General features: G+C 30.8%; 1 protein-coding gene across 1 annotated transcript; it reads right to left on the bottom strand.

The window, feature by feature from the left end:
* Window positions 1-20,036: 20,036 nt before the first annotated feature.
* LOC108467106 (sulfated surface glycoprotein 185) lies at window positions 20,037-21,351 on the bottom strand. Its single transcript, XM_017767620.2, has 2 exons — window positions 20,936-21,351; window positions 20,037-20,864 (listed from the first exon to the last, which is right to left on the bottom strand). The coding sequence occupies exons 1-2, from the start codon at window positions 21,099-21,101 to the stop codon at window positions 20,197-20,199; spliced, it is 834 nt and encodes a 277-aa protein (XP_017623109.1). The 5' UTR covers window positions 21,102-21,351; the 3' UTR covers window positions 20,037-20,196.
* Between the last annotated feature and the right edge of the window lie 606 nt (window positions 21,352-21,957).

The raw sequence follows: 21,957 nt of genomic DNA, 5'->3' as shown, positions 1-21,957 counted from the left end.
TTTGAAAATTCAATTCCTTTGAAGAACAAATAAAAAAATTGGATCTAAATTTGGGCAACTCCAAATCTTATTTCATAAGAGTTAAAATTAAATCTTAAAATTTTTAAAATCTAAAATTGATTAAAAAAATATGAGAACTTTTTTTTCTCTCTCATTTCACGTCCACTTCAAAAACCCAAATGATAAATAATCAACTTTACTTCTAAAATATCATCAAGCTCAAGATTTTCAAAATCGAATCGGTGGATGAATCGATCAGACCATCAGTTCTCAGGTCGATTGAATAAATTATTAAAAAATAAAAAGATTAAAAATAAAGAAAACCAGTTCAACTAGTTCGATCGTCGGTTCAACGGACTGATATGGTCAATTCAACTAGTTCACGGGTTAACTGGTCTGACCCCTTATTCAGGACTAGTACTTCGATCAGCTTCCGATCCAATGAGTCTTATTAGCCTATCTAGTCCGGTTCTGGAAATAGTGACAAAGCTTCATGAATTTAATTCAATACAATATAAATATTCAAAATTTTCATTTATACCATAATATCCACAATTTTAATTTATACCTAAGTAAGTCCATTTATTTAAGTACAAATCAAATTATATAATTTTATTCAAGTGTAAGCAAAGTCTAAATAATATGATAAAGTTGAGAAGTCTTTTAATATTTTAACCCAAAAATTAATAAAAATATAAATAATGAGAAGTTACATTTTGTTTGTTAGTAGGGGAGAGCAATCCTCAGTTAAAATCAAGAAAATCAACTAAACTGACTCAATTGATTTAGCTAAATTCGGTTTGGGTAGTTTGTGCAGTTTGTGCAGTTTTTTCTATAACCTCCCCAACCCGACCTAGATATGAGACCTAAATTTGGGAGATTACATCGGTCACTGAGATGGCCTAGTAGCAATCGGGGTTTATAAACAATTAATTTTAAACGTTTATTTATTTTGGAAGAAAACTTAAGTCTATTTTTAGAAAAACTCATGAGTTGAAAAAAATATGATTAATTTAATATTTTTCTTGTAAAAGGTGATTACCATTGAAAACTTAGTTAATTTTAGTTTACTTATTAGTCAATATTTAATTATAACTTGATAGCGAAAAAGTGATATTCAACTTAATAATAATTTAATGAAAAACAGATTTAATGCATAAGAAACTAAAATCCATATTTCAACTTCTAGAAAAAATAATTTAGATGTCATGCATGCTATATTAACCTAACACTTAAACTTAAGTCTCATGCCACAGTTTAGATAAAATATTACAATATCTGAATAAAAGAAAATTTCAAATAATAAATATGAGAATATTTTAATAACAAAGTTGAGCCGAGTCTCACTGAATGTTGTGTCTGCGTCCTAATCTGACGAGTTATCTGAAAGGATGAAAATTTAAAAGGGAGTGAGCAATGAAGCTTAGTGTGAGTTCGGTCACAAAAAAATGGAACAAAATAGTAGACTAAGCACATAAGTTAACAATTCTAAGAATAGTCACAATCATAAAGTACATCAGATTAATGGTTTTTCATGTCATCACTTCACTGCACTATTTCAGAAATCACAGTTTTATATACACATGCTAATGAATGCAATGCAGTTTCAAATTAACAGAAAAGTCCTAACCAACTTCACTATACACCTCACTTATGAGTTCCCTAGAACTTATCTACCATATCACTTCGAATTGTGGACGAGCCACCACTAATTTGTAGATAAACTGCCATTTTGTAAAGAAACACGTGGGTAAACCACTGATAAAAACATTTTCAGTTACTGCCACTTGTTGTGAGTGCACAACATGGTTGCAGATTAGAAAAACTGCCATTAGGTTTGTGGACGAGCCACATATTTTCAATTATTGCTACTTGTTGTGAGTGCACAACATATTCACAGATTAAACAAACTGCCATTGGGTTTTGTGGATGAGTCACCACTTGTTTACAGATTTAATAAACTATCACTCTTTCTCCATACAATGTCTTGCCCCATGCAATGCATTATGTCATGCTATGTAACAAATCAACATTAGTATTAGACATGTAACATGTACTCAATTCATTGTTAACACTTAACATGTTGATCATGTTCTTCGCATGGCGGTAACAATATTATCACTTTTAATTTAACAGTTTTACTTTATCAGAAAACACATAGCGTATCATGCTATGTAATAAGGGTAGTTAAGGCATTAAACACAAATTTCAGAATTCACCCAATATCAGGGACTTAATTGAGTAAGGATAAACTCTAAAAATAATTCAAGGAATGTCAAGGAGTAAACTGAACATATCATACTTTTACATAATATTAATAATGAATTCTAGCCTAAATCATTATATTAGGGACTTAATTGAACAAAATAAAATACTAAAAATAGTTCGAGAATTAATTAGGGACTAAATTGAATAAATCATAAAATTTTAGGCAAAACTATAAAGTTTAAAAAATAGGGGCACGTAGCCATGTGGCCAGGCTATGTGAGATGCCTCAGGTTGTGTGGAAGGGTTACACAACCGTTTGGCTAGGCCGTGTAACAGACTAAGGTCGTGTGGTTTACGAACTACTCTAGGGTTTCCAATATTCATGGCGTGTGGTAGGCCATATGGTCCACATACCCGTGTGGCAGACCGTGTGGAAGGATCGTGTCCGTGTGAGAAGCGAACTATCCAAGGGTTTGTAGAGGGACACGACTGTGTGGTCCACCCGTGTGGTCCACACGTCCATGTGGCCTTATCCTAGGCATGGGTTCTTCAACCAACAATTACACAAGGATTAATGGTTGGTTTCAAGATAAAACAAGATGGTTGAAAGCTTCGATGAAAAATCGAGAGAGATCTTTATTCGATCGCAAGATTATCGCTAGATAGGAATTCTTTAAAGATTCGAGATTTAAACATCAGGATTGAGGCGTGCTTAATCTTAGAGAAAAGATGAGGATATAGAGAAGGGAGGAATTCTAATTTGGAATGGAAAATAAAACAAAAACTTAATGTAATTAAGAAAAGGGGACTAAATAGCTAGGTTTTTGAACTTTTAAGGGGTTGTAGGATAATTTAACCTTGTTGTCGAAATTAAAAGGAAAAATGGGGGAGTTTGGTGTGACTTAAACCTAGGATGTAAATAAGGAGTATCTACTAAACTATTTAAGTTGTTGCCCATTCTTGTTATGTCTTTAACCCATTTAATATATTTTAGGAGTGTTTTACAACCTAGTTTGTTGAAATAAAAAAGAAAAGAAATGAGAATGGAGTAGATAGAACCTAGGATCTCTAGGAAGTGCATTAACTATTTATCCATCAAGACTAAGTCACTTCTTGGTTATTTTTTACAATTAACCCCCTATACTTTGGGCTGTTACATTTTCAATTATGGGTTCAATTTGGGCAATTATTTTGACTGATTATCAATTATTATATTTTCAAATTGATCTGATAGAAAAAACTAACTTAATTTAATATATATTTTTTATTTATAATTTATAAAATAAATATATTGTTCAAGCCCAATAACTTATGTCGGTTAACCAACTAACTTTCGATTATGTCGGTTCCTGGACTTTAATTCGGCCAGATTGATTTTTGTAGATTATGGCTGGTTAAGATGGTTTAATAAAAAAACTAACCAAACCAATCGAAAAATCGAATGTTCTCCCATATTTGCCAAGGCATAATTTAGAAAAAAACAAACCTTTGAAATGATATACAAATGTAATCAATTTTATCTTAAATTGTTCATAACAAAGTAAATGTAGACACTCAATTTTGGCTACTAACATTTTATCTCTTCCTTGAAATAAAGAATATTATATTTCAGGAAATTGTGCTACCAAGTGTATCTCTTCCGAAGCAACAAATCTTGTTTGGAATAGTTTATGTTCAAAACAACTGTTGTTCGAGAATAATTATGTCCAAAATAGCTATATGCAAAATAGGGCTTTAGTTAGAACAACAGTCATTCAGTGTAATTGTTATTTGAGAACTCCTATTAAGAATAGCTAAAGTTTGGAACAACTCTTATTTAGAATAATGACATTTTAGGAATAACTATGTTTAAAATAATAGTTGGGAACAACTTGAACTTTGAAAAATTGTGTTTTTTAGGAAGAACCATTATTCAAAACAAGCTTTACCAAGAAAAGCATCACCATGGAAAAACTCTTATTTGGAACTATCTTTACATTAAGAACAACTATGTCGAAAATAACTCATGTTAGAACAAGTCAAAATAATCATTATTCGAGAACAACTCTCGTCCAAGAACAACCATCGTCTTACATTTCAGAAGATGTTCTACGAAAAATGTTTCACATGGTACCACTTCACCAAAGTAGAAGAAGTGAAAATAACCCCAGAATATGGCAGGGTTCCTGAGTTGTCTTCACTCTTGGGATGTTCCAGAGAGCTTGGCTTGGTGGATCAAATATGGAGGTAGTTAAGAGTTCTCCTCTTAATCTTTTCCTATAACGCTGAGTGCTATTCCCTCTTTTCAAAAACAGAGTGAATTCTTCTTCACTATTCATTATCACTAACAAAACCTTTCATTGTCCTTTTTTAATCATTAATGTAATTGTAATTGAAAATTAATTACATTGTTCATATTAATTTCCAACTTTGTAACTCCTATTCTAAAAATTAATTTTTTCTACTAACAGTTTATCTCTTTCTTGAAATAAATAATATTATATTTCAGAAAATTGTGCTACCAAGCGTATCTCTTCCGGAGTAACAACTATTGTTTAGAATATTGTTGTTCAGAAAAAATATTTTTTGAGAATAACTATGATCAGAATAGTTATGTTCAAAATAGGTCTTTAGTTAGAACAACTATCATTCACTGTAGTTGTTATTTAAGAACAACTCCTATTGAGAACAACTAAAATTAGAAACAACTCTTGTTTAGAATAATGGTGTTTTAAAAATAACTATGTTTGGAATAATGGTTGCTTGGAACAAGTATTAAAAAAAAGTGTTTTTCTAGAAGAGCCATAATTTAAAACAACCTTTATCTAGAAAAACATCACTACGAAACAACTCTTATTTGAAAGAATTTCTACATTGAAAACAAGTATGTCGAGAATAACTCACATTTGGAACAAGTGAAAATAATCATTATTCAAAAACAACTCTCATCCAAGAACAACCATCGCCATACATTTCAAGAAATGTTCTGAAAAAGATGTTTCACATGGTACTTCTTCACCGAAGTAGAAGAAGTGGAAATAACCCCAGAATATGGCAAGGTTCTTGGGTTGTCTTCACTCATGGGATGTTTCGAAGAGTTTGGCTTGGTGGATTAAATGTGAAATCAGGGGAATCCAAACAATTGGAATGAGTTGCAGATATAAAAACATCAGTATTTGTTGCATCCAACACATACAAAAGGTCATCTAAAAAAGGGATGATTCAAAATACACAAAAAAATAGAAAAATACTCAAATAAAAAAGACAAAAATACTGTTTTTTTATATCTACAACCCGTTCCAATTGTTTGGATTCCTCTGATTTCACATTTTTCAAGATTATATATAGCTCATGCATGTAAATTCATATTAACGTAAGCCTACCCTTATTGATGATGTAATCATAGTAACTACACTTTATGTTGTTACTCTCAGCAAACAAGCTATCATAGTGTGTTTTTGTTCCAAAGTTTTAGTCTCATATATATGCTAGATAATCTTCAATTTATTTGAGGGAGTTCAAGGAATGTTGTTGTAATGAAATGAACTAGTTAGTGAAACTTATTCAAGATGAGGTTTATAGTGGTAGATTTTGGTCTGTTCTTTTGTTAAGTTTTTCCTAAGGATTTTGTAGCCTGCAAAGTAAAATACTTGGCTAATTTGACTTATTACTGGTGAAAAGCAAAAAGAAGAAATGTAGTGTGCTTGTATTATCCTATTGCCATAAAAATTCCCTGAATATGCCCTTGGTCTAGACTTCTGTTTGTCTTAATGAATTACTATTGTATTGGAATGATGGAAATGTGCAAGTGTACACAATAGCAACAAGTAATAAAGTGACAAGTAAATGTTGAGTTATTGTACCCACAAGGGCTGTGAAAGAAAAATATTTGTGAAATGAAATTCAAACACTTTGGTTATTAAAAATATTTTGATTTTGAGGAAGTGATTAGAAACTAAAATTTAACTAAGTAAAATAAAAAAATAAAAATAAAAGTTCTAATGCACGATTTCAAAAGATGGTTTTAATCAAGATGACATAATTGTGTTAGATTAATTACATTTCTTAACTTAATATTACCAAAACAATGTTCATGTTGTTACGAATAAATTCACAACAACTTGGTAATTTGTTAACTATAGCATGTACAGATTTACTAAATTAACTAATCTCTTGAACATATCACTATGTCAATTCAAGCAATTAATCAATTTAAATAATCAAGTAAAAGGTTAAGTGAGGTAACAATATATTTGTACATTAAAACAATTTAATCACAATAATCTTGCAAGTTATGCAAGGCTAATGTACCGTTTAATACCGTCGTTAATTTAACCCTTAGCTACCTTAGAAGATTAAACATGCACTGATTAAGTATTGTGTCAATTAATTACAATTTCAACACGATTACTAATTAATTCATTAGTTACCTTAGAATTATAATGCAAGTATAACATAATCATGATTTTACTTAATCAAACAATTTACCAAGACCTATAACAACACAAACATAATTTTAATAACTTAAGTACACGAAATGCAATCAACCTAATACGAATTAAATTAATCCATGTTAATTAAATTTAGAATAAAAAAATAACAAATATTCATAGACATGTTCATAAAAGCAACAATAAAAGTTAAATGATAGGAAACTAGAATCAAATCTGGTGTTTCTTCGAAGCTTGACTAGTTTGCTTCGCTCTTCCTTCTCCCCTTATTCTTGTTGAACCAAGACTTATATAAGCACTTGAATGCTGCTACCCAAGGTTGTTGAAGGGCTCTTTTTCAAGAGGGAAATCGGCAATGGAAGTAGAAGGGAAAAATGGGAAACAAAGGGAGGTTTGGAAGAGAGAAAGTGAGTGAAAGGGGGAGAGATGTGTAAAATGAAAGGTGTGTTGAAATGAATAGGTGAAGGGGGAATTTATAGGTGTAAGTGACTGCTAAAAATATAAAAAAACTAGCAGCCATTAACTCCCCCGATGGCCGACCACTACATGTGCACAAGTTGAAGATTTCAACTTGCTAAATTTAACTAGGGGCAAGTCTACAAAAGCACGATAAGTGGAGGGGTTTGAATGAAATTTCAAGGAGAATTCAAGGGATGATTTGCAAGTCAAATAATCAGCTAATTTGAGCTGATTGAGTTAGCATGTTGGACGGTTTTGGGTAGCCCATTTGCTTGGTTAGATTAGTCTTTCAGTTTAGCACAATTGGGCCTCCTTTCATAATATAATTAATAATAATTTTTTAACCCAAAATAAATTGGATATAATTAAAATTAATTATATTATATATTAATATTCATCATTTGGACCATTTTAGGCTGAAAAATTAATTCACCTTGATACTTCAGAAATCGCTTCCCAATTTGAGCTTCTAGTAGTGTCTGTCGAGCCAATTTTCACATTTTGTGCAAATCATCAAAAATAAATAAAAATTTATGAAAATTTATTATAAAATTAATTAAAATTAAATATGTTAATAATTTAAGTACAATTTAATTATGTTATAATTATATTATATTTTTCGACAAGAATTACACCGAAACTGCATGAATTTGAGTTAAAAAATGCATGAAAAAGTCTATATATTTTTGTGTTTCCATGTATCTGGCCTAAAGAAAACTTTGTTTATAGCTTGAATGGTCTTTCATTTGTTCTGTTATGCATGATTGGTTTATACTTGTTGGACTTAAATTATGTAGTAATTTTGGAGGTTTAAGATGCCACTCTTATAAACTGCTAGTTTTGGTAAGTTGTGGTGCTAGAAAGTGTGAAAGCTTGATGAACGGTTTGTGTCAGAACTCCAAAAAGAGATGTTGGGGTTCATGTGTGATTGAACATGATATTTTTATTGGGTTAATATCAATTAGATCCTTTAATTTTTATAATTTTTTCGTTTAGATTCCTTATGCCTAAAAAAATATCAATTAGATCTCAAAACTTTCTATTTATTATCACTTGCTTATTTTGGTTTAAATTGAGGATAAGATTCCAAAAATACCTCACAATAGATTGGGAGTTTAATGGGTGTAAATAGAACTTTTTCAAAGTTTAAGTAAAAAACTTGCTGAATATTTATCGCTATTTGTTACATGTAACCAAATATAGCTACGCAGACATACTTACAAAAATAATAAATACAGTTAAGAAAGGAGATAATACAACTAATACTAAATTATGTATCTAATACTATTTGTTAAATGTAACCAAATATATAATTTTTATTGAAATTTTTTCTTATTTTTAATTTTTTATCATTTTAGGGATTGTAGTATGAGATTTTGGGTTTCGGATTTAACATCCCTATTCTTCTTTGTTTCAATATGAATACTACCATTTTACAGGAGTTTCATGAAAAAAAAAAAGTCAAAATCCCATTATTGGATTTGAACCGATGACTTATGCCTTAACATGGCGTTACTCTAGCACTGAGTTAAAAGGGTCGTTCGATTCAATTACTGAATGAATTAGTAGATGGATAAGATCTATTTATATATAAAAGTATATGCAGTAGACTCATAGTGGCTAGTAGCTCTTAGGAATGAGAATTCTAATTCCTTTATATGTAGAGGGTAAAATGGTTTTATTGATATTGGGTTTGATATATATCAATGCAATGAATTATTTCAAGGCCAATCATAATTGGCTTATCAGAACGGGACAAAATTCATTTATTTGATTAATACATGTATCTTAGGAATTTGACATAGATCCAATCTATTTTATTGAAACATGTGATGAAAGGATTTTCTTTGTCCACTGAACCTAATTTTTAGAAAAACACACGTATAATTTTTGATAACTTCTTGTTGCCTCTTCCAAAAATTCCCAACTTACTTTTTGTTAATTTATCGGTTTAGTGTGAGATAGAAACATGCTTGTTTCGTCATAATAATGAGTGAATCAATGAATGAAAGTGGAGAAAATGAATGTTAACTCCCTTTTTTATGTTTATGTTAAACTAATCATTGATAAGTAAAAGCCTGAATTCAAATAGATAAGGAACCGAAAGCTGCTGCGTTGAGTATACGACTTCTACAATGTGTAGCATCATTCACAATAGTGGAATTCATAGCTTAAGACACGAGTAAATGATATCCCCTCATTGGCATTACATGAAGGGTGAAAAGAAAACTTTGTCATGGGTCGTTTGTCTTTGTGATAAATGACTTGATTACTATTTGATAGTAATTGACTTTTCAAGAAGGAAGATGTAATAGTTACCATGAGATAAAATATGATCATATTGAGAGAGCGGATTTATCCCAAAGAGATTAAGGATATCCTATGAGTGTAACACATTTATGAAAAATTTATTGGATGAGGACTAATCAAATTACTTTTGTAATAGTATGTCATTAGGGAGAGCTTAGTCACGATACTATAGTGTTATGGCTTCGTGACTAAATGAATATATAATTAATAGGCAAAAAGTTGGAATTTAAATTATAAATCATTTGAGCCCTAATCACATATGTCCAATCGGTCCCTCCTCTAGCTCATTGGTTCCAAAAATGAATTGCAGGTTGAATTAAATGAATAAAAATGGATAGAAGTGATAAAGTTTGAGAAATGAGAAACATTTGGAAATGAATGTGGTTTCTTCTATAAATGGAAATAACCTGAAAAATTAATTTATGATTTTTCAATTATTGATTAATTAATTAATTAATTGAAGTTTGAAAATGGAATTAAATTAATTGGTTATAATGAAACTATTAAATGTAGAAAGATTAAATATATTTTATCATAAATTTTTTACTAAAGTCATCATTATTTTAATACAATTAGAATTGGGTTAAGAAAATTATTTAATTGGAAAATTAATTAATTAATTAAAATCAATTTATAATGATTATTTTGGAGAATAGAAAAACATGTATTGAGTTGGGTTGAATTATAAAATATTGGGTTAAAAGTCTAAGAAGTACTTATTGGACCCAATACGGGAGAGGCCCAAAAGACTCTGATGCTATTACATGCGATGACAAACCCTAATATATTTAACTAGGGTTGTCGCCCCTTTCTATCCTATTGGACTAGGATTTTTTTTATTGAAATAGATTTCCACTAATTCAACAAGGATTTCACTTCTTCTCTCTATAAATAGATAGAATCGGTAGGGCTAAGCACACACAACATTAGAATTTATTTTCTAAGTATAAATTCTATTTTTTGGAATAACAATTATATCGGTTTCTATTAAAGAGAGAATTTACTTTCTCATTTAAAGTAAAGTAAACAATTTTTGGTTTTGTGTTTGATTTGAATTCGTTCAAGCTCACATTCGAAGCAGCCGTGGTATGAGAATAGCGAAGAAGGTCGTTCGATTGAAAGTTAGAAACAGCAAGGATCCGTCTAGCCAAAAACACAGGTGCGATTTTGGTAAAGGGTTTATTGGTATATAAATATCATAAATCGGCTCAGTTTTCAAATTTTAAATTTTTGGCTATGTAAGAAAACCATTTTCGAATCATATTTTTTCCAACATAATTCACTTTCAAGTTTTCCATTTCAATTAAATTGAATATCGCCTGATGGAACTTTAGTAAAATAGACTCGAATACTCTAGTGAGTAAGTTGCTCACACAAGCTGACATTATATAAGGGTTACTCACACAAGCTGAAATCGTATCAAGGTTGCTCAGACAAGCTAACTTATATTAGGTTACCCGTCCGGGCTAAACCTAAATTACATATACCTCGAGAATCTACAACAAATGCTAGACATTGTTAAAACATGAAATGTCCCCAATCAAGCTCGTGTATAACCCTATTGGAATGCCAAACATATCCTAACATTTTACCATTTTCACATGGGAATCATTTCCATATATATGTCATTACCAATCCCTGTACATGATCACATAATTCATTTACATATCTTGTAATCAATCAACTTTCACATTTGTACCCTGTACTATCACACACACACACACACGATTTGAAACACAAAATCACACACATCATAAAATAAGCTATTAAGTTCCATATGAACTTACCTATTAGAAACATGAAAACAAGTTGATTCTTTAGGGACTAATCAAAGATTTTAGTTTTTCTTCGATTAAATCCACTTCGATCCATTTCTTGACCTAAACAATTATTTTATAAAACCAATCAATAACAATTTACTTTTTGATTTCCCTCAAAATTTTTATTTTATTCAATTTAGTCTTTAAACTCGAGATAAGCATAGCTTTTTATTCCTAGCTTTAGATTAAAATCCAATTTCATATATTCTCATTAGGGACCTTAATTTATATCTCTAACATATTTTCATGACAAGTTTTACATTTATTTAATTTGGTCCCTAATGCCACAAAGTCAATAATAAGCTAAATTAACTTTACAATCTAGTCCTTTCATATTCTAAGCTTAAAATCTATCAATTACAACCTTAATTTTTCAAGAAATCAACAATGGAAACTTTTGAAAACTTTAACAGTTTTACAAATTGGTACATGGACTAGCTAAATCAAGCTCTCATAACTTCAAATCTATAAAAATTATAAGAAAATGATTTAGATTTACCTTCCAATTAATGGTCGGATGTTTCAACGTTTTGGAAGCTTTTCAATGGTCGGATGTTTCAACGTTTTGGAAGCTTTTCTTTTATTTTTCTTTCACTTTGGACGATACACACATGAAATGGAGAAGATGACACTATTCTCTCCACTTATTTAACTTACATACTTGATTAAAATTTAATTAATTTGGTTTAATTAAACTTAATCAAGTTTAATTCCACTAATCTTAATGTTAATTAATGCTAATGGTTTCTTACATCATCATCCCCTAATATTCAATTACAAATGGTTTAATAACCATTTTGGACTTTTGGCTAATTGCTCTTTAGATCCTTAAACCTTTGGTTAATCACAACCCTATAACGGTTGAACTTTACAATTTAGTCCCTGAGCCTTAATTAACTATTAATTCAAAAAAATTACTAGACCAATCTTGGACTCAATTATAGATATGGGGTTCCGAAAATGCATTTTTTATATCACTAAAAATCAGGTCATTACATTTTGTATATAGGAAATAGTGCGCATGCGAGCGCATGATAACTTATTAAGTTTCGAAGGAGTTGATCGGTTTTGTTTTAACTTATAAATAGGGATAAGGGTTTGTAGTTTTTCTCATAATTTCTTTCTTTAGTTTTATAGTTTCTTCAGTCTTTAGCACTTTACCATTGCTACCATTGTTGGTGCAATTATTTTCTTTCTTGTCTGTGCTTTTGGTGTGATTTTCGTTGGTAGGTCTCTAATTTTTCATTTTTCTTATTTTTTTTAATTTTCATTTAAACTCTAGTGAAACATGGCCCCTAAATTGTTTGTTATTTCCACTGAAAGAAAATCTAACTTAAGAATCTCATTTATTTATTGATTAAATTCAATATTTAATCTCTTACTATATGCATTTCTTCTATTCTATATATTAAAAATAATTGTTAATATACCATTTAAAAAATAGTCACAATTCAAACTAAGATATAAAAAATATTTTATATAAAAAAAAGTTGCAACTGAAAAAAATGTGGCATGATTTTTAATCTTTTGCATTTAATATATAATTAAAAAAGTTACAACCTTTTTAATAAAGGAAAATTTTATTTATTTTATAAAAGGAAAATGAATTGCAATTTAAAAAATTGCATAATTTTGTTAAAGGCACATTGGTGGGGAGCATGAGATTTTTGTTCAAGAGGTAATTTTTTGCCCATTCTAGTATCTATCAACCTTTACTTATAAATACCTACATTTATTTGTCTTGATCCTAAGAAATTATTAGGTAAACTCTTTCTACCACATAAATCATGGTTTCATCCAATACTATAATGAAGATTATTTTTACATATTATTGCTGATTAAGAAATTAAAAAATTATTTTCTCCTTCCTTTAACCATCACAATGTTTTTATTTTATTTTATTTCATCCTTCTTTTCATTATTCATCTACAGATTTGATTTTAAATTTTAAAACTTTTAGTTTTTATTTTTTTCATTGCATTATTCATGCTAGATTTGTGGATTTAAAAAAAAAATATTATGTTTTCTCCTTTAACCATTCTGCATTTGGAGAACTATGAAGAAAGCGAGTTCTTTTGATAGAAGCTAGAAAAGAATTCTTAACATAAAGAAGATGGAGATAAACTTGAGGAATTTATTCAAAAAATAAATTCAACACTTGAGCCTTTATAGAGGCTTACATAGAAGGGAAAACATGGACATAAGACCCATCGACTAACCAATGAAAAATAAAATAATACCACAAAAACAACAATCTCATCAACCATTGCTTTTTGCCACTTCAAATCTTTGCCAGCATTTTCGAAGCTTACAAGGTCACAATCCACAAATAAAGCAAAATATGTCTAAGGATCTTCATCTTCAAATTGATCCCCACTGACCACATAATCTTCCATCCATGTCGGTATTCTTTTGATTCTTTTACCATACCTATTCTATTGATCTGCTTCAATTGTAGGTTGTTCTCATGCTGTTTCCTCGATCTCATCACTAAAATCTGATGGAATTTGCTTCATCTACTAGTTGTTCCTTTTTTCTTCCCACGGCCATAATGTTTTCTAGTCAAAACTACGTCTCGGTTGATAACAACCTTCTTGGAAACAATATTATATAGCTTGTAAGTTTTTGACTCATTAGTAATACCAAGAAAAACACACTTCTCAGCCTTGTCATCGAGCTTTTTCCTCTTTTGGTCTGACACATGAGAATAAGCAACACACTTGAATACCCTAAAGTGACGCACATCCGTTTGCTGACAACACCAAGTTTCTTCTGGTTTCATATGTCGAACAACATGTGTAAGGCTTCTATTAAAAACATGAACACTCCAGCTCACCGCCTCTGGCCAAAATATTTTTGAAACATTGCTTCTTCGTAAGAGACTTCGAACAATATTTAAGATTGTCTGATTCTTCCTCTCCCTCACCCCAATTTTTTTGAGGATAATAGGTTACAGTAAGCTACCTTTATATCCCATTAGATTCACAAAGCTTATAAATTCTTAAGAAAGATATTCTCCTCCTTAATCACTACGAAGAGCTTTAATTAATGTCCCATCCTTTTTTTTCAACCAGCGCCTTAAAGCTCTTAAAAGCTGCAAAGGCTTTAGATTTTTTGTACAGAAAATAAATCCAACTTTTTCGTCTAAATTCATTTGTAAACATTGTAAAATAATGTTTACCTTCATTTGAAGTTGGATTTAGTGGTCCACAAATGTCAGAGTGAACTAATTCAAGCTATTGCGAGGCTTTCCAAGCTTGTCCTTTTAGAAAACTATCCCGGGACATCTTTCCAACAACACAATCTTCATATACTTATGAAAGTGTATCAAATGTAGGGAGATCAGAAACCATATTCTTTTGTTGTAATGTTTGAAATCTTACAAAACTCAGGTGCCTATACCTGTAATGTTAAAGCCATGTTGAACTAGTCTTTTGTGTTGAAAAACAAGAGTGACAATGTTCACTATGCTAAATATGTAGTGGAAAGAGCTTATTAGTTTTCATGGCAAATTTAGCGATCAACCAAAGATTGCATTCTTGGATCTTGCACACTTCCTCCTTAATAATCACCTTATAACCCTTATCTTGGAATTGACCCACACTAAGTAAATTTGACTTCAGATCTAGAACATAGAAAACATCAAAAATACTTTGGACAAATGTGAACTTTGCTTGGATCTTAACCTTCCCTCGTCTCTAGACAGAAACAAGAGGTTGTCACCAAACTTTACTGTTGTTCAGAATGTCTTCTCTAGCTTAGAGAATGTTGATCAGTTTCCACACATATGATTGCTACAGCCCGTATCTTGATACCATACATTTTTCTGGATTTCCTCCTTCGGGTCACATACTATCAAGAGAGTAACTTCCTCTTCTTCCTCAGTTGCTTCTGTAAAATTTATCCTTTCTCTACCACGACCTCTATTCATATTGGTATAACATTCACTACGATAATGAACATACCTATGGCATTGAAAGATTCAATCTAGGATTTGTCTATAGCTTTCGGCTTCCCATCAGATACGTAATGATCCCAACCATTCTTTCTTACATTTTTCTCTTCAACCCCATTTGAGTTTATTCCTTTCCACTTGTTGTTACCACACCCAAAATCTTTTGGAGTCGATATTGCCTGCAAAGCTTGGTCCTCCTCCTGCATAGCAAATTTTGACTCATGAATCATCAACGAGTTCTCTAGCTCATCAAAGGAAACTGTATCTAGGTCTCTTGCTTCTTCAATTAAGCATAAAACAAAATTATATTTCGGCAACAAGGATCGCAAAATCTTCTCAATGATAGCAATAGCTTTAAGCTTGTCCATATGAGTTCGCATCCTATTTACGATTACCATCATCCTGGAGAAATAATATTAGACGGTCTCTTTTGGCTTCATACGCAAGGTCTTAAAACCACCTTGTAGTGTCTGAAGCAGTGCACGCTTTTCCCTTGCATTTCCTTGATACTTCTTCTTCATGGAATCCCAAATATGCTTTTTCATATCCTTGTAAAGAATCATCTCAAAGATTAAACGATTAATTGCTTGGAATAAATAGCTCTTAACCTTTAAGCTTTTCAGCTTCTGTGTTTCCATCTCCGCCTGTTATGCATCCGACAAATAGGTTCCAACTTCTGGCTCCTGAATTCCACCCTCAACAATTGGCCAATATTCTTTTGACCCTAAGAAATTTTCCATTAGCATGCTTCAATGATCATAATGACAATCAAAGCGAGGAATAGATGGCTAGACGAATCTATCAGAATCATTCTGATGTTGTGACATTGAATCCAAAACAAACTGCACAAGATGCCTTCTCAACCTAGCTCTTATACCACTGTTAGCTAGAAGAGAATTCTTAACACAAAGAAGATGGAGATAAACTTGAGGAATTCATTCAAAAAATAACTTCAGCACCTGAGCCTTTATACATTCCTATATAAAAGGGAAAATGTGGACATAAAACCCACTAACTGACCATATTGAAAAACAGAATAATCCTACAAAAGATTGAATAAACTATTTTTGACTAATTGACTTCCTAAAAATCAAGAACCAACAATAACATACCAAACAAAATACTTAACACGGTGTGGACATTGTCAGCATCTTTTGCTTCATTCTTTAAATCTAGGAAAATATTTAATAAGAATTAATAGATTTTCAAAAGTCAACAACAAGGGGTTAATGTATTAGAATAGGGGTTGGATCTAATCTAATTCATGAGAGAAAGTCTATGGAATAAGTGAAAGCACAAATTCATCAGAATGAGTTTTTCAAGAACCAAATTCTTAATCCAGAAATCTTACATGAATGAAGTAAAGGAAAAAAAAAACTAAAAATACTCAAAATTTAAAATCTAATCTATAGAAGAAAATAAAGAAAAAAATTATTTCTCCTAATAATTTTTAAAATATATTTATAAAATCTAAATGGTTCTTGGCGTAGAATGGTTGAAGAGAGGAGAAAGCAATTTTTTTAATTTTTAATCAACAATGACATGTAAAAATAATATTGACGGTATTATATGATAGGAAGGGTCTACCTAATAATCTTCTTAAACTTTATTTAATATGTTTACGCTCGACTTCAAAATGATTTCTTCCATTTCACCTATCCCAATATAAAATTGTACAAAACATTTTATTTTATGTTAATTTTTATAAAATTAAATTAAATATATTTATAAAATCTTATCAATATTATATAACAATGACTTTATTTTAAATGGTAATTAATATTATTATAAGAATACTTTTATCTTTTCATATTTTATATAGTTTTTAAATAAAACAACTAAAAATTTATTTGGGAATCAAACACAAGACTAGCAAATTCATATAGAAATCTCTTATTACTCAATCAATAATCATTTGATGAAATAATTTTATAAATAAATTTTATAATATAAAATATTTTCGCCATCAATAAAATTAAAAAGGCTTAACTCACAAATTGATACCTAATTTTTTTTTTGTCACAAGTGGTACCTAAACTACCTTTTCCCCAAGTTGATACTTTGGTTAGTCAAACCATTAAGTCTATTAAGAAAAAAACAAACTTAACCCATAAATTGGTGCCAAAACTATGCATTTTTTCCCATTTTGGTGCCTAATCATTTTTTTTAGTTACAAGTGGTACCTAAACTACTTATTTTTCCCAAGTTGGTACCTTTGTTAGTTCAATTGTTAATTAAGTCAGTAAGTCTATTTTTTAAAAAGCCAATTAAAAATAGACATGTGGCGAAAAAGATAAAAAAATATTATTTTCTCTTATATATATTCTTTCTTTAGAATTGGACTGATAGCCTAACCAGTCAGCCTACTAGTTCTCGATTTGATTAGTTCTCTCAAATAATTTATTAAAATTAATAAAAATAAAAAAATAAAAAAAAAAAGAGAAAAGAGAAAATTGGATAAAATTTTATATTAGTTTGCGGGTCAATCAATTCAATCCCTATCTCTAGGCTAGTAACCCGATTGGTTCCCTATTCAACCAGTCCGGTTATGAAAACATCGATTTTGATTGGTGAAATAACTTATGTGATCTCATCAGGTCGAGCAAACAAGTGGTGAAGTTCAAAAATAGAATTAGTTACTAGCATCTTGACCTCAGGAGGATGAATTTCGATTATTACTGGATTGCCATACACTATAAAAGAAGAAGAAAAAAGAGTAAATAGAAAAAATAAAGAGAGAGACATAATATAAAATAAAAAAGGAAAATAAAATAATTAAAAGTATATATTTAAAAGTTTATAGGAAGTGATAGATCATTTCTGGTTAGAATTTTTTTTAGGATGAATATAACATTTTTGTGTAAATTGAGTAATAGAAAAACACTTTAGGTTAGAGGAGAAGACAGGGGGCAAGCAGTGGTCATGGCCCCACTAAAATGGTAAATTTGCTATAAAGACCCTTTAAATTTTGCCAAATCATAAGTTAGTATAATGATAAAATTATACTTTGTTCCTCAAAAAATTTATTATTCATTTTTGGTCCTCTAAAGTAATTTTCTGACTTTGTCCTTGGTTGAGGTAGCACATGTGACAGAAAAATTATTAGGTGCTAAAATGAAAAAAGAAATGCATAGTTTAGATACCAAATTATAGGTTAAGCCTTTTTAAAGTAGTTTTAACGGTTTAACTAACGGATGTACCAATTTTGGGGAAAAACAAGTAATTTAGGTATCAACTGTGACAAAAAAAATTAAGGATCAGTTTGTTTTACTAAAAATGAATTTTGAAAAATGATTTCTGTAAAATGACTTACTTTTCTGTAAAAGCTAATATTTTCTGGTGTTTGGATGAATCTGGGTAAAATATTTTCTGTTGTTTGACAGATTTCTGGAAAATATTTCATAAAAGTTGTTTTCAATGAAACAAACATACATTTGAGATTTATGATAAAGAGTTTAAAAGAAGTAGTGAATTGATTACAATATGATGTTAAGGTGAAATTATAGTAAATAATAAATCTTCATGATTTTAAGGGTTAAATTGTAAACTGTGAATTTTATAATAAAAACAAGTGATATACACGAAAATTTGTCATGTGAAATAAGATATTATACTGAGTTATTTGATTAAAGTTCTTATATGGTGAAAAATAAATTACACGGTAATAGGGACTAAATTGAAAAATGGAAAAAGCTTAAGTGTGAAACAATTTAATATTTGAATAAGAAAATTATGATTAAAGTTTGATGAATGTGTTATGAGATGATGAAATATGCATAAAGTATTGTAAAAGTGAATTTGTGAAAAAAAATGAAAATTTTATGATGACAAGGACTAAATTGTTAAACTTGAGAAATATGTGGATGAAATAATAGAAGAGAGAAATTTGATATGTGAAACAAGATATTAAGATAAAGTATGTGATTAAAGTGTAACAAGAAAAAAATTGATCTAATTTGATTAATTAATGAACAATGAACATTTATGACAAAAAAGGATTAAATTAAAAGTTATAAAAATTTATAAGAAAATATTTGATAAGTGAAGAATGTAATAAAGAATGTAATATCCTAATACTTTAACTTGATGTTCAGATTGAGTATGAGGGTAATTTTATCTTAACCGGAAAATCTTCTATGTTGACAATTTTATTTTATATGAAACAAATGTCTGAAAATGCTGAAAATATTTTAGGGTTGGCATTGAAACAAACGGAAAAAGTAAAAAGAAATAGAGAAACCCGACCCTGACAAAGTAGCTTCATTCTTAGGCTATGGATTTTTTTAAAGAACATAATTTTGGTTGCAATCAATTTCACTTAGGCGAAGTAATATATATATATATATATATATATATATATATATATAGTATTGTAGAAAAAACTGAAGTCATAAATTTTGGAGACATCCAAATTATAAATACATTTTTGGGTACAACACCTAGCTGCACTCCTAAACTTCATCCCTGCATAACTAGATTCGGAACGATGGAATTTAACTTTTTATTTAAAATTAGAATTACATTAAATTTCAACCTCAGGCATTGGATTCTGCAACTCAAGGCACAGGTTTGGTTCTTGCAAATGCACTTTACTACAAAGATACATTGGCTAAACCGTTTGACACATCAAACGCTGAAACTACACCTTTTCACCTTCTTAATGCTCAAACAGTTGATGTTCTTTCTATTACAACAAAGTCTGCAATCTGAGTATCACCATTACAGATCCTTTAATGGCTATATAATTGTCAAATCCCCATATAACAATGGTTTAAGATACTATGAGCTAAGCTGTAAACAAAAATATTGTTTCTTAGGATGAAAAAAAGATTATATATAAAAGCACGTCCAAAATTGTAACGTAAATCCTGGAATCGAATACTCCAGGATTGAATTTATTATACTACAATCATTGTGTCACAGGGATTGTTATTGGGAATTGGCGCTAAAAACAAATTACATTACTATATTATTGGAGAATTATACATGGAGGAATGCTACTATATGTATTTAATCAAGGAGAAGATTTCGATGGGGGCACACCTGGGAAGGGGGGTACAGGAAGGAAAGGGAATGGTGGAAGAGGAAATGGGAAGTCTGGTGGTGGAGACGGGGACGATGGTGGGGGAGTTAGTCCTGGAACAGGCGGCAAGGATGGTGCTGCAGGTGCTGGAGGAGGCTGCAATGGGTCTGGAACTAGTGGAGCTGGTGGAGGCTGCAATGGGTTTGGAACTAGTGGAGCTGGTGGCGGCTGAAATGGGTTTGGAGGGAGCGCTGGGGGTGGCAGAAGCGGGTTTGGAGGAAGAATGGGCGGCGGCAGAAGTGGGTTTGGAGGAAGAATGGGCGGCGGAAGAAGCTGGTTGGGATGAACACTTGGTTTTTGGCTGCATAAGGTTGGTTGTTTGAATGGCTTGAAGGTGAAAAACCCAGCTGAGAAAACATGGGTTCCTTGCTTCATTGACTTGAGATGGAGTGAAGAGGAAGTAGCAGATGAGGCCACTGCACAATATGGCTCACTGCTTTTAATCAGTTTAACTTCACATCCCTCGATTTTCTTCACATGTTTGCTCACTGAAAAAGGCAAATGAACCTTGAATTCCCCATGCCTGTTGGTTTTCACTTGTTGCCTAAAGCTTGCCCTTGAGCTCTTCCCATCTTTGCATTCCACTGCAACAGTTGCACCTGCAGAAAAAAAAGGAAAACTTGCATCAACTGAGAAAAGAGAAGATGGAGTTTGGGATTCAATTTAAAACCTGAAATGAAATGGGTTGGCCTTGAGATGTCAGACTGGAAACATGTATCACAGTACACAGTTCCAACAACAACAGCAGATTGCTGTTGCTGATATCCATGGCTACCCTCTGAGTAACAATTAAAAATGATGAAACAAAGCAGCAATGTAAAGAAAAACCCAGACATTATTTCAAACTCTGTTATCCTTACTGGAACAGCTCTCAATAAGGATATGTTGTTTATAACTTTATATACTGTTGTTGTTTAACCTTTATGTGGTTCATGCAAAAACCAGCCAACTGCATTAAATTGAAGCCGTGAATATAGGTTTATTTCCCACAATCAAACAGCTCAAAAGGGTAATTTGCAGATGTGTGAATTGAAAGCTCTCCTAGAACCAAAACAAAAGTAACATTCCTTTTAACACAGTTGATTTTGTTACGTTGTTGCAGTGGTAGTAGTAAAACTTTTTTTCAACTTTTTTGTAATTTGGTCCCCCTTTTGGTTCACGAGACCTCTTAGAGTAGCCACAATATAAGTCCATGTGTCTCTCCCCAAATGCCATTTCTGTCAACTTGAAAAGGATATTGTGATTTTGCTCTTCAAATTCCAACAGAACCGCCAACATGCTATGCTGTTGTAGGCCGTGTAGCTCTTACTTTCATAATCTATCTCGGTAAATCGTGTATTATTTCCATGTCATAAATTATATCTAAAGTTATCGAATAAGTTCACAACTTTGCGGTGCAATCAGAGACATCCTCTGAGGAGGAGAAGGAAAAAACATTACTTTGAGTTCAATTTTCGATGAGATAATCATTAATTCATTTACGTACGAAACTAAGTTCTTGGAACTGGCCGACAAAGCGGTTAAATCTTTTAGATGAATGATGCAATTAATCTCTTACAAAAGAATAAAAAATATTGTAATAATTAAACTTTAAGCTTTATAAATAAATTAACTAATGAGGATATACAATGAAGCTTTAATAGGGTCAGTTTTATTAATTAATTTTTTCTTAAACGAGCTTATACAATCTTT

Source organism: Gossypium arboreum, chromosome 7, assembly GCF_025698485.1.
Source record: "Gossypium arboreum isolate Shixiya-1 chromosome 7, ASM2569848v2, whole genome shotgun sequence".
Classification (NCBI taxonomy): Eukaryota; Viridiplantae; Streptophyta; class Magnoliopsida; order Malvales; family Malvaceae; genus Gossypium; species Gossypium arboreum.
This window is presented reverse-complemented; position numbering and strand designations above follow the sequence as displayed.